This window comes from Nesoenas mayeri, assembly GCF_963082525.1.
Source record: "Nesoenas mayeri genome assembly, chromosome: 6".
In the NCBI taxonomy this organism is placed as follows: domain Eukaryota; kingdom Metazoa; phylum Chordata; class Aves; order Columbiformes; family Columbidae; genus Nesoenas; species Nesoenas mayeri.
The window spans coordinates 26,353,619-26,368,098 of record NC_137545.1 but is presented as its reverse complement, the minus strand read 5'-3'; the positions used below and the strand labels follow the sequence as shown (position 1 = coordinate 26,368,098).

At 36.5% G+C, this 14,480-nt stretch overlaps 1 protein-coding gene across 3 annotated transcripts in view; it reads left to right on the top strand.

Moving 5' to 3' along the window:
• Window positions 1–14,480, top strand: part of SLC4A10 (solute carrier family 4 member 10) — a gene marked incomplete at its 5' end in the record, with an annotated part of 156,155 nt that overhangs the window by 48,212 nt on the left and 93,463 nt on the right. For all 3 annotated transcript variants that reach the window (XM_080346341.1, XM_080346340.1, XM_080346339.1), the window contains one exon: window positions 10,733–10,814. In XM_080346341.1, the coding sequence (XP_080202467.1) occupies window positions 10,733–10,814 (82 nt within the window). The remainder of the gene's footprint in view (window positions 1–10,732; window positions 10,815–14,480) is intronic.

The window sequence follows — 14,480 nt, the reverse complement described above, 5'->3', positions numbered from 1 at the left end:
AGTGAAATACAGGTAATGATGTGTAATTAAAAAATTTCATTACTTATGTTGTGCCAGTAAAACTTGATATCTAGTAATTTCTGCCATTTTCTTAAAATACTGAACACTGACATTTAGACCAAGGAGATGGAGTTTGAAAGGTGAAATTTAATGTGATACTAGTTATCTAGTAAATACATAAATAAACAGGTAAATAGTATGCTTATGGGAAAGGTTAAAAAAAATTTTGCTTTGGAAAAGTTTCCCTACCAAAATAGGAATATAGTCCTGAAAATGGACAATGAACATGGAACACTCTTTTCTAACAGTAAAATCCTTTCATATAGAAGCACCAACAAAACTCGTATAAACTGGTAATGCTGTGATCACATTTACTTCCTACTTTATAGTAATGCTTGTCCCTTTCCAGAAGTTATGTTCTGTAATTTCAATATAAAGCACACTGTTAAAGTCATGTCAGTTGTTTCTAACATTTAGTTTGATTCTGTTGTCAAATATCTGGACTAGTCTAGAACAACAAGGTCATGGAAATAATGTTTAAAGCTTCCAGATTACAGCGGACAAGCAGTTTGTAAAAGTCTAGTTTTTAGATCTCTGAGAGGTAGAAAGACCTGTTGAACCACTATTTATATTTCATACTTACCTTAGATTCTTTTCAGTACATTTCAAATTCCTTTAATGTGTATCTTGAGCACTTCTGCTCTCTAGACTTTTAAACTATACAAATCCCCCGTTATCTAGTTCATTGTCATGATCACTTTCCCAATATATTTTGAGTGCATCTTTGACATGAAAATTCTCTTTACAGTGCAGTATCTTATTGCCTGGGCAGAAGTGATATACAAGTAACTGCAAACTTGGAATCTGAAATCTGTTATTTCTCACAATACGTTATCAATTTCCTTATCTCACTTATTTCTTATTTCTTTTCTGCTCTTTCTTCCCCCAACACCCCCTGCCAGCTTCTGGACTATTTACTGCTTTTTTTAATCCCTGTGTGAATTAATTAGACTATCTGAACTTTCAAATAGCTGGTCATATAATCAGTGGCTTGCACAACATAATTATTTTTTATCTTTGTGAATAGAGTGGCTCCTAACTCTTTTCTCTGGCATTGCCCTCCCTGGTCACCATGGTTTACTTGATGACCTGAGACAGATTAAAAGATAAAAATGCCATTGTCTAATTATGAGATGGAGAGTGTTTATTTTCTAATACTGTGACTATATGGACAGTGCAAAAGGTCTCTTCATTTCCATTATGATAACTGTTCATTTGCATGCAACAGAACATTTTGAGTGATACAGATCTGTGTTTTTCAATCATGTCCTGTTAACAAAATCCCTCATGTCAACAAAATCATGTAGGTCACACTAAATCTTCGGAGGTGAGAAGTACTGGCTCACCTGTTCTGGATTTTCTGTTGAAGTTACTCTCTGAGGATGTAGATGATGTGGGAACTCTTCAGACTAAACTCTACATTTAAAGTTATACATTTTGGCAAAGAAAGACTTGTCAGTTGTCTTCAAGGAAGTTATTTACAAGTTTCAGTTAAAAAAAACCACAAGCAAATCAAACACAATCTTTTTTTCTCTTCTGAAGGATAATAGATCGCATAGAAGACAACTCGCAAGGACCGCAAGGAATCTAATTTAATTTTTGGGCATGCAACAGAATGATTTTTTTTTTTTAAGGGATTCTAGTGATATTCTAAGTTATTTTTTTCCTGACAATGGATGACAAAAAGGCCATACTATTTTTTAACTCCTCAGTTAGATTTGGTTCAGTCAGGCTACCTTCACTGCTAGTAAAGCAACAATATTACTAGTGTTGGCAAAATTGTTTGAAAGGTTAGTGATGAGCTTGGCTACGTAGGAATGGTTACAATCAAACTAACAGTCCATCTAGTTTTCTCTCTCTGGATAGTCCTAATTGGACTCTCCTAAGTCTCAACAATTTTCAACCCATCTTCAGTGATGCTCACTCTACTTAAGATCTTGCTTATCCTGTGGAAATGCCCACTTCCTATCTATTAGAAAAGTTGATGATGATGTCATCTCTAGTCAAAGCAATTCAGATAGGTGACAAGAGTCTTATGGAATTAATCAGAGTTTACCTGGAACATCCTTCCTGTTGCCTTGATTAATCCTTGGATTGTGCTTGTAGAGAGTCTTTGTCAAATACAACTGAAAATTGTGGGTAGGTCTGAGACTGAACATTATATTTGTTATTCTGAGTGAGTGAGTTATTGATCATGCTGGCTTGTGATGTCCAAAAAATGGTGATGTTTTCAACTATGTTTGGCATACATGTGTATGTAAAAGATGCAGACTCCAGACCACATCCTTTTTGTGGCTGTAAAGGAAGAGAAAATCTCCTCTCTCTTGTGTTGTAGCTGCTGTTAAAACAGGTTCTGATAAGTTGGTCATGACCTCTTCTTTGCACTTGCTACTTCCACATGAGTAGCTGCTGCAAGAAGACTGCCTTGTGTGATTCTTCTCCCTGACCCTGTTTCTAGGTAGAGAAATCTGAAAACATGTCACCTTTTCTGGGCTGAAGCAGATCCTTTGAGATGGCAGTTGTATCCACTTTAAACCAAATATATCCTACTGTTAAGAAACTAGCAATTAACATAACTTACTTTTTTCGATTTGCTGCCCAGCAGCTAATATCCTCTTGCATACTGGGATAAATCCAGCTCGTTTAACTTCTAACTACACCTAAATAATACTGTTATCCTGGATCTATCCTCACCTGGCATTGGGCCAAGAGAGAGCACAGACAAGCTAAAAGTAAATCTCATTTGGGCTTTGGAAAAAGTTTTCACATCCATCTTCATGCTGTTGGGCTTCTCTGTAGCAGTTGACATAGCTATTGCTAGGAGGCAAGAAAAGAGGATTTCAGCTAATGGGACTGCACTAGCATGACATAAGACATTCAAATAATAACCACAGAAGAAAGTACAACCATGCCTCAGCTTGAAATCTGTGCTGTTCTGGTCTCCATAACTTTGAAGTATTTGACAGTGTAGTAAAGAAAAATATGAAGGAAAGGAAATAAAATCTCAGTCATACAGATGTGACCCAACTTCATCCCTTGATGATCAGCAAGGAACACTGCCTTTTATTTATTCAGAAGTCTGTCTGAGACAAGCAATTGAATAAATATTAGCTTAAAAATCCAGCAGATGTGGTATAGTAGGAAGGAAGGGGAGAAGTTATAAGATTCTCAACGTGACTGAAAATGTTCAAAGAAAAACAATGACCTAAGTTCACTGCTCAGGTTTTGTAAGGCACTCACCTCATTTAGGCATTTCTGATAATTTTACTGAGGCATTCAATACATGACAAACACTGCTGCAATTAAATGCAGGTGCTAAAAGAGGTACCAGAAAGAATTTAAAAGTTCATTATTTCATTATTATATCCAATGCTCCAACAGGTTTATCCAGCCTTTGGGTGGGAACTTTCCCTCCTCCCCCATTTTTTTTCTATCTTGTTTAAATAGAAATCTTGTCTTCATTTCGATAGGTGTATGAATAATAGCTAACGTAACGTAGTTTCCTTGCAAATGTGAGTCATGTTTCTACCTAAAATGGCTAGTCTAAGAAAGAAGATTCTGTATCATATAATAAGGAAATATTTTAGTGTTTATGTATTCATTTATGCATCAGTTCATAGTGACTGTATTGTACATGAAGGTATAGAACCAGCACAGGATGCCTCAGTGTAGATAAACACAGGAATTACATGTATTAGTGAGAATTTACTTGTCTGTAAAACTGCTTTGTTTTATTTGTGTGTGCGTTTTCTGCTTGTTTCATCTCATTAAATTTGTAACAGTAGCATGTGTGTAGATTTAATGTCTGCAATGTTTATATGTTACAGGCATTGCATTATAACATACAATGTGGGCTCAGTTCCGGGTCAGTAGCAAATCAGTTCTTTGGAGCCAGTGCTGATTAGTACAATTTTTAGCAGCATTGCAGAGAATGGTATTTCTTTATTGAGTCATGCTAAACAGTATCTTGGCTTTTGCTATAAAAAGAGAGAAGAGGGAAAAAGAGACAGAGAAGGAGGTTTTTATGCATATGACATGCAGCCCTGGGGAAGATGCAAATCTGGAATGAAAACTAATTGCTTTCTACTTTGTTGCATAGCCTGAACTATGTGGAGCAGAGCTGACCAAAAGGAAAAAGTGCTTCACCTTAACTAGTAGTGATAACCGCAGAAAGGTGCCACAAAAACAGTACAGTCAAAGGGACATTTTAAAAAAACAGTTATTCAGACTTTACAGAACAGACTTTATTGCAATATAAATATGTTTTGATGGGTCTTCCTTGACAGGTGGATAGAGGGGAAAAAGATGATACAGTGTAGATAGTAGAATGGAAAAGCAATTATATATCAGAATGATTTCATCAGAAAGATAAAATTTACTGCACTTGTCACCTCAAAAGATTGCTAAATATGACTGTATGTAGCACAAGCAATTAAACACAATAATATTAAAAAAAAAAAAAAAAGAAAAAAAAAGAAAAAAAAAGGTTTGTTTTGTTTTGGTTTTGTTCCCTCCCCCTGTGCTTGCCTTCAGAAAGAGAAAAGAATTGTAGCATCTAACTTGTGCATTAAACAGATTGTGCATTAAATCAGTTTCGTGTGACTGTGTCTGCTCAAGGACATTTTAAAGGACAAGGCTGAACATGGCAGTCACCAGTGATTTGCCTCCTGCAACAGGGAGGCATCCTTCTACAGAGAACAGCTTTTTAGCCATTTAGGTTAATTGTCTTTACAAAATATTTCCAGTATGCTCTTGGCAGCTTCTGAGTTCAAGTAACTCACTTTTCTATATTTTTAATCACGCCATCTTTATGAAATGTCAAGCTGAACTTAACCAAAATGATCTGAAAAATATAATGTTGTGTAATAGGTCTGTGAAATAAATACTGCACAAAGCAATAATGCTGGAATATCTTTGGACTGAGAAGGTGATCACGGTCTGGATGTGATGTCTGGATAAACATTTAGAATTTCATTACAGACCATTTGAATAGTGAATACACAAGGTTTCTCCCACTAACTTTAAGATCTGTAAACTGAAATGAATATATTACAGAGTTCCATTTTTAAGTATATGTAATTGTTGATAATCTAAAATAACTAAAAGAATTCTATAATACAGTTTTATATTTTTAAAGGAATGCAGTATTGAATGTTTTATGCTGACAGGCGTTCCTTAGTTCCAGATGGCATTTGAGAATTATGTAGGTTGTCTAATCAAGTGGCTTATATGACGAAGTAATTAATACCATGATTATTTTCCTTATGAGTCAGCAGGTGTGTCATATGCATAATTTCTAGCATGGAAAAAATAAAAATGGCTTCTGCTCTGTTACATATTTTACAGAAAAGAATATGCTGAAAAAGGATTCTTTTTGGTTATGTTGTGATTCATGCTCTGGATGCATTAAGACTGTAATTAAAAAGGGAAAGGATTTTACCTGAAGGTTTAAAAACCCTGAAAAATTGTTTTGAATATTAATACTCCTTGTAGATGTTTTTTTTGGTTGTATTTCAAAGAAAAGCAATCATCGTCTTTATTGAAAACACTCATCAAATATCTGAGGCAGAAAATAAAAGTAGCCAAATATGAAGAAAATTAGATAGAAGGGATTAAGAAAAGAAATAATTTCTAGTTTTCCTTGTAAAATGAAAATTTTAGTGTTATCCATTTTGACTTGTCTGTTAAAAATATATTAGCACCAAATATCTTACCAGTGGAGCAGAGTACCTACCAAGAGAAGGACAGAGCCATATTAATTGCAACTATTTAATAATTTCCTATTGTCCTAACAATTTCCTGTTTCCCAATGTATATTTATTGCTATACTATTATATATTATTCATTTACTGTAGCGATCAGCACAGATGATCTTCAGTAAATGTTTGTACAGTATTCTGGTAGCTTTTATGATATATGCAACAGTGTCTTTTAAGATTATGTATTGGTTTTCCTTTTTTTTAGTGAATACCTATAATAAATGTATAGATAACTTCAAATCTGTGTATTGTCACCTAGACTTTAATCCACCTCCTTGTCATCCAGTAAATGGGAGTATGTCCTAATTCCACTGAGAAATATACCGAAGTTCTTCAAGTGTATGTGTCTATGTTAGCACATAGTATTTAAAAATATGCGTCATATGCCTTTGTACAGATCTGCCTTTGAAAGGGGTTACTTTTCTCTTCTTTCCACTTTATCATCTACCCATGATGAAAGCATAGGCAGTTTATAAGCACTGTAACTAAAAGCACACCAAAACATCTGTCATAAAATGACATTTCTTAGCTTTTCTAAATGTATAGTTTCTCAGTTAATTAAATTTATCCGAGGTGTGGAAGGGCAGCGCGCAGTTCTGGGAAGTGACAGGTTTAAGGTACAACATCTTTGCAACAGGTTATGAGTTGAAGTTAGGGCTGTATCATAGCTAAAGAGGGTCAATTTGGGAAGCTTTCCAGAGATCATGTATCTACTGTTGGAATATCCTGAGTAGCAAGATTTAGGAATAAGTAGGTGGAAAGGGCACTTGAGACACTTGTTTTCAGTTTCTAAACCATGGGCCTTTTTTTTTTTTTTTTGTTTGAACCTACATAATTACAGTTCCTGGCTACAGCTGCAGCATCACTTTATACTCTGATAAGCAGGTTGTTGATCTAAGGATTGAAAAGCGGTACCCCTAGAACTCATGGTGACCTTCTTCCTTCTTGACTGCATGCCAAAAAGTAGATGCCAAATGTCTTTGAAGGCAATTTATTTCCTTTTAATTTTGTTCAACTTCAAATACATGTTTCACTGTTAAAACCTGTGGTTGCGCCCTAAAGGATGCAGAGGATGACTCTAGTGTCTGCTTTTCTATTGTCATCAATGCGTTTAAACTTCTAGTACGAAGAGACAAAAATAGTAACAACTGTATTTATAAGACTCTTTCATAAAAATAGATTTTCCTGTGAAATATGTGCAGCAGATGCTGCTGTGTGGTGAAGGTAATTTCACCATTCATTTGGAAAATGCAAGAGGTGAAATCCTGGACTGAGCAGAAGAGTTGCTGAGCCCTAGTCTCTAAGGAGCTTGTGGTTTCCACGTGAAAGCCTCAGCTTTTTCTTACTCTTTTATCCCAGATGCATTATTTAGTCTACTGTGCTTGCTGATACTTTATTGCTTTAGGGAAATAGTTTTGTGCCTACATTTTAGGTAAACCATTGTGTGATAACTATATAAAACCATAAAATATTAACAAATATAATTAAAAAGAGAGCGAAAAAGAGGTTGTTTATAAATATATGGCAAGTTTATGGCACTCTATTTACAGCTTCACAGAAGTGTAGTTCCACTGGCTTCTGTGGCATTGGTCTTGAATTAGGCCAACAGAAACAAGCCCAGTATAATTATTTTTGTGTAAACTTTGTCAAGTTGTCAAGGCTGTGCACCGTAAAACTATTACAAGGTTTTAATGTATGTTGGTTTGATGTAAAAAAAACACTTTATGCCTCAGTGTTGTTTTTTATCAATCTGTTGTTTCCTATCATAATCTCTTCACATGGGTAACTGCGCAATTTCCTAAATCAAATGACTTAGCACTTCTGTAGTGCTTTACACTTCTGAAATGCTGTGTGAATATTAATTGTGGCACAGAGCAGCCTGGTGAGGAAGGTAGTTAAGTAAGTGTTGTTATCCCTATTTTACAGATGGGGAAGCTGAGGCACAGAGATTAAGTGACTTTCCCAAGGCCAGACAGCGAGTCAGTGGCAGAGCCAGGATTAGCACTCGGGGACTGCCTGGATCCCTCTCCCATGCTCTGAGCAGTAGAGCACAGTGTTCACTGGACTCAGCGAGCAACTCATTGCAATAATGGACAGTTCCAAGGACTCGTACCTGGTCAGTGTGTCCACACATTTGTTTGCAGACTGCTCTGCTATGCCAGTATGGTTTGAATACCTCAGTCCTAGCAGATTTATGTACTATGTAACATTTTTGACCTTCATCATCTTCAGATGGGGTGAAAGGAAGAAGTGGTAGAATTCTGGCATAAGCATGGTGTGGCTGTGAAAAACATTTAGTTTTCATGCCTTATTCTGCTCCTGCTGAAACTGATGGGCAAAACTGCAGTGGATTCATGGCTTTGAGGATGTTAGTGTGGAGGTTCATGGCTGCTTAGTACATTAAAAGTCATCCAGAGCATTAATTCTGTCTTCCATGACTGTCTTATGGTTAGTCTTGCTTATACTTTCAGTTTCAAACTCTCATTTATTGCAACATAGTTTGTGTGATGTGCTAATAAGAATCAGAACATTACCAACTGAAATTAAGTTTCTAGTCTTTAGTCACCATGGGAGAGTGGAGTGAATCTGCCACTATTTTTACTTGTATTGTGATAACGCTTACCTCCAAATTGACCTAATGGCACTGAACTGCTAGTGAGCCCTTCCTTCCCTTCTCCGAGGAGGCAGTACAGGAGTCACTGAGATTACTTCTAGACTAAATGCAGTGTGACTCTTGTACTGCTAAGTGCAAGGTGGCTTTCATAGTGCTCCCTGGGAAATGAGTGTATGGTGCAAAGCCTGTTTAATTGGACTTTGCTCAGAGTTTGACAAGTGAATTGGCAGCAACACAATACTCCCAATTAAGCTGTTTTTCCCTGTAATATTAATGAAATAAGCCCACTTCTGAGAATGAGGCAAGGCTGAGACTTGCTGTGACATTACACGAAGAGGAGGCAGGGAAGAAAAATATTGCCAGAAGCTGAAAACTGAACACATGGGAAAGGAGAAGTCAAAGTGTATGAGCATATTTTGATAAATATTAATGAATTAATTTGTACTTAGTTTACTTAGATGATCTGTAAAGGCTTTAAACTGTCCAGCAATTTAGTATTTTTCCCATTGTAGAATTTCCCCTAACATTGCTTCCATAAGGCCTTTTCAGGATCAGTAAAATGCTGATGGCTATGCCTAATGCTAGAGTAGCGCTACATCTGATGTGGCTGTAATACTTGGCCTTTGGCATCCTGCCTGACTATGCACCCAGGAGCCTGGCATCACGCCAGTGTGACAAACACACATCCAACTCCTTAAAATAATGGATTCGTTTTACCTAAGATGATCGAATGGTTTGTGCGAAATGATACTGCCCTGGTACATCTTAACAGATTATTAGCTAATTCCAAATTATTTAAAAGACAAAACAGTTTGACATTGTCAGATTTTAGTTACATACTAGTATCTGTGGGAAAGATCTAATAAAGACACTGTAGCACTCTCAGTCTTTCTTTAACAGCCCACATGCTTGGTGCTGGCATGTTCCTAGGATTTTTCTGTGTAAGATAGCTACGGCATAATGGCTATTTTTAAAAAGAGAGGAGCCTGAAACAAAAACTTACATCCAGAATATACGACATCCAGCCCTAGATGTGAACCTTGTTGCCTGGGGCATCTGCTCTTTAAGAAGAGGTGCTCATGTAATATAATTTCCTGTTATATTCTATTGTATTCTATATCTAGCTATATATTTACTGTGTAGCACCAGTATTCAAGTCCTCTTGCTTCAGACTTCCATTAAAAAACAATTTTTAATATTGAAATCAAGCAGTTCTAGTTCTAATATCACTCACTAAAACCCTTTCAATAATGACAGTATATATTCATGACATCATGATTAATTGATGTTTTTGTACAACTCATCCTTTTTTCTTCATCATCATTTACTGGAAACCACTCTAAATCATGTTGTGAAATATAGGCTGCATTTAGCAACTCTTCTTTTTACAGTTGGTGATGTCAAACTCCTAATGAAGCCAATATTTGTTTTAGCCCAACATCCAGTGCCCTGTTGCTGAACTCCCAAAAGATTTCTCTACTTTGGGAAATGTGATTTTTTTTTTTTTTTTTTTTTCTTGTCAGAAATTACCAAAATCATTAAGTTCTGTAGCTTTTTTAGCCTGAGGACAATACACTAATTTGTCACATTTACAGTGCAGTAGAATGCAGTTAAAATGCATGTATGACTACAGAATAGAATTAAACATGAACTATATGTTGCTAAGGAAGAACAGCTTTTCTGTTTTCTGCTATTACTCTGTACTATCTGCCTTTATTTTAATTACAGCATGGTGTTTGTAAAGAAAAACATAAACTTTGTGATTCACCAGTAGGTGAATCCAATTATTTTAACAGTATTAAAGTTTTATTTCTTACCATGTTGTCACTGAATATTATTCTCTAGCTCTGCCAAAGTACAAGGATTGTTAGTGCTAATAATTTGGGAATTCTGCATGTAGCTCAGGATCCTGGTCTAAAGACAAAAATACATGTGCAGTCCCTTTCTTAAAGAGTACGAGAATAAAGCTGCCTCAACCAGACATTTCTTCTCTCATTTCATTGTCTATTGACTCATGTTTTTCTCAGTTCCCAGTAACCAGTGCTCACTCATCATCTTGTGGGTTTTAACAGGAGAATGTCTTCATGTTGAAGTTGGCTATAATCATACCTCAATAAAAATGGACGCATAAGAAATAGTTCTAAATAAGGAAAATTAAACTCTTAGAAACTTTTTCATTCCTCAGTAGGAGGAGTAAATAAATAACTATTAAAAGCATGTTTGTTTCATAGTACTATACAATCTTGCCAATAGTTTCCAAATGAGAAGCAGCTTACCTGTCCCTTGTTCTGTTTTGCAGAGAAATGATGAAGAGGCTGTTGTGGACAGAGGTGGAACTCGCTCCATTCTCAAAACACATTTTGAAAAGGAAGATCTAGAAGGTGAGAGATTATTTTTCTCTGCATTATGTTCTCTCTTTCTTCTGAAAGTACTGAAATGCAATTCCACTGTGTAAACTTACGGATTTGAGCAGGGATGCAGAAGTGAACAAGATAGTAGAATCTCATAATTTATTTTAAAAAGAGAGATATTACACCTTTCTGACAGCCCTGCTCAGATGTAGATGATGGTGGAAAGAGTTTGCCAGTTTTTAGTAATCTAAATTCAAGTCCCGTAAATGTGCATGTATGACTTCAGATAAGTCTTTCAACCTTTATGTTTCCAAATATGTAAATGCAAACAGGACTGATGATTTATTACTTATAATGGCTTCTACACTTGCTTTACAATCCTCATGTAGTTGCTTAGCCACATCTTCAGCTGAACAAAAACATTCTGGAGTATCAGAGACTGGTCAGATACCTGATGATATACACTGCAGGAAACACCTAAAGTCACCATGTAGAAGAAAGTAAGAAGTTTTAAGAACTGTTTCATGATAGTGACCTAATAATTCAGATGGTGTCTGAAAAGAGTAACATTTCGGTTTGTTTGGTAGATCCCAAACTAATTCTGGTTACTACTGTACTTACACTCTTGCATTGAGGTGTGTGACCGCCCACATCACAACTATTGGATAAAACTGAATTTCTGTTGCACATGTGATGTGTCATCCCTGACACTGGAAATGCTGATTTTAATTGTTAGCGTCTTGTGGTGGGACATAGAAAGTTCTTTGTCATACAGAGTCACAGGAACCAGCCTTCCTCTCTTCTTTCTGGCTGAATTTTGTATTATGTGCTGTGTGATGGCCATATTGACAATTTAGTGTGAATGTCAACATGATGATACACAGCAACTCCCTGTTACTGCTCCCCTCAGCAGTGCCTCAAAAAGCAGACACGACTGCATTTAGAGAAGGGCCTGGCTGTCAGTCTGTAAGAGTTACTCTCTCACAGAAGGATGGAAAATGCCATACATTGTAGCATGTGTGAGGTAGGTAGCTCTCCACTCAGTCTGGGGCAAGTCTGAGCACACGGAAGTGTTGATCTCAGGTAAGATGTTTCCAGGGTGGCATTTAGGGTTTCGGTGTCTCCATGGTTAAGTGTCTGCCAGTGGATCAGGCTGCCAGACAATTTTGGACTTAGGCATACAACCCTCTTTTTGAATCTTGTACTTGGTCTTCTGTAGTCTTCAGTCCCTTGATCACATCCTTGGACAAAGGGAAAGTATTGTATTTGGTGTCCTTAGAAAAACACCTGAGAGAAGAATGGGAGCTCCCTTCCTTCTGTTCTCCATGATACTGATTCACAGAGATTTTTGTGGGGTGAGCCTGCCCCCAAAAATGGCCTTTTGCTGAGTCATTTTACTGATAATGGCAAGGTGACACATCATTATAAAAACAGACTACTTTCTGGAGAGTGACATCTGCAAGTTCAGTCACATTCAAGTATTAAGGCAATCAGAATTACAACGATATTCCTAGGATGTTATAAATAGAAATTGGAACGTGACAGTGACCCCCAATCTGTCCATCAATTTAAATTGTTAGAACACTGAACAATTCTGTAGCTAGCCAATGAGCCTGCTTTTCTTTAAAATAAAATCACGCTGCTTCATAATGTTCTGACAAAACAATTATTCAATGTAGAATCCTTCATAATGCAGTTAGCTTTCTCAGATAAATTTCATGTCCACTCCAAGATCAGATCAGTGTCTTTAAATATATAATCACTGCATCCAGAAATACCAAGTGACATAAAAAGATTTGAAGAGATTGTAAATTTTAATATCCTGTTGCTGTTAATAGCTTTTCCATTTGTTTCACAGCACATCCAGGCACTTTTCCATCTGGAAACAGTGGATATGACTCACAAATGTCACTGTCTTATTCTTATCCGGTGTTGAGTTTTGCTGAAAACTTACCTTTTTCCTAATGACATAACTATAAAATATGAAATTATCTAATCAAGTGTTAATTGCGTAGCTTAGTAAAAACCATATCAGATAATTAATATGTATTATATAACTAGCTTTGACAGACATTTAATAGGGTTTATGTTTAAAAAATATTAATAGCTAACTACTGAATATTTTAGCAAAACCTAGTTTTGACAGGGCTTAAGTTTCAATAGCACCATATCAGCAACATTTCAAAAATTGCAATTCATACAAAGAAATAAAAGCTGTTTAAGTCTGAAAATCAGTATTCATTTTTTTCTGATGAAATCTTAAAATCGTAAGTATTTTGCTGTTTTTTAATTTTAGACTCTCAGCATTCAAATATCAGAAATGCTGATTTAAATCTGTACCAGAATTTCCATCTGAAATTTCTTGGTCCAGCAAATACTTGTATTTGCCTATTTTGGGGCAGCAATTCTGCAAATATATAGCAAGGACATATCTTGTTGAAAGCATGAAAATATCATGGTGATTAATGCTGCCTGGAAGAACATCCACAAGACCAGAGTTTGCCTCAGTCTCTCTAGATTAGTGTTTTCTTTCCCTGAGCAGTGTAATAAAAATCTGTGGAGACAGGACAGGAACTGCAGTATGTACGGGAACAGAAGAGATGTGGTGCTCATCTTAGTGCCAGTAGTGATACTTGAAATGTGTACTTCAAATTGTATCCTTTTGCTTAAGCTTTGTAGTGCCTCAGAGGTGAATTGTTTGCAGACCTTTGGGATTGAGATTTTCAGCATGAATGATTTTTGCACATAATTCATTTTTCCTGAGTGGTAAGGTCCAGGTCAGTCACTGATGCAAAACAGGTCATTTGTCCAACTGTTGCATTAATGAAAGGACAGAGAAAGCATTTCTAAAAGCAAAACAAGAACCCTGTCTCCCGTGATTATAGTCACATACATTGTGTGTTACCTTTCAATGTATGTACAGACAAAATTCCTACTGAAATAAATATGCTCTTACTTTTATCAGTGCTGGAATTCCTAAATGAGAATTGGGCACTGATTCTGGATACTAAAGTACCTAATTGCAAAAGGACAGGTTGTACCTGTACTGGGAGCAGTTACGCACCTTCTTATAAACAGACATGCACATCAACAAACAGTAGCACTCAGCTTACTCCCTGTTGTCATGTCTGGCTGTCTACAATTGCTTCAATGCATGTTCAGTAGTAACGCTTTCCTGACAAAATGGGTATATACCTACTTTTTCTCTCATAGATTAGAAGTATTTGAATTCATCTGTATGTGTTTGGAGATCTCTGGTTCTCTCAGATCATGTGCTGAGACCTTTGGACCATACAGATAATGCAAAAGGTTTGGCACTGAGTGCACTCTAAGGTCATTTGCTTATTCCCATCATATCAGCTGAGAGTGAAAATGACTGTTCTGGGCTGTTCTTGGTAGAGATGGTCAGCTGCAGATCCTGGATTCTTGTGGCAGGATTTCAGAGCTGCTGTGACCAGGTTTGAGAAGCAGCTTCAGTAGGGAGATGGCTGGAGAGAGGATCAATAGGTGGAGGTCCAGGCATGAATCAGGGATGAATTCTGGGTCTTTTGGAGGAAATTGCAAAATGATCCTTGATTCAGAGAAGCCAAGATTTTGCTTAAGCTTTTTATGTTTCATACATTTTATCTGCCTAAGTAGTGTGGGAAAAAATTTGCCTTGTGGGAAATCAAGTTTACCATCTTTAATGTCTCTCAG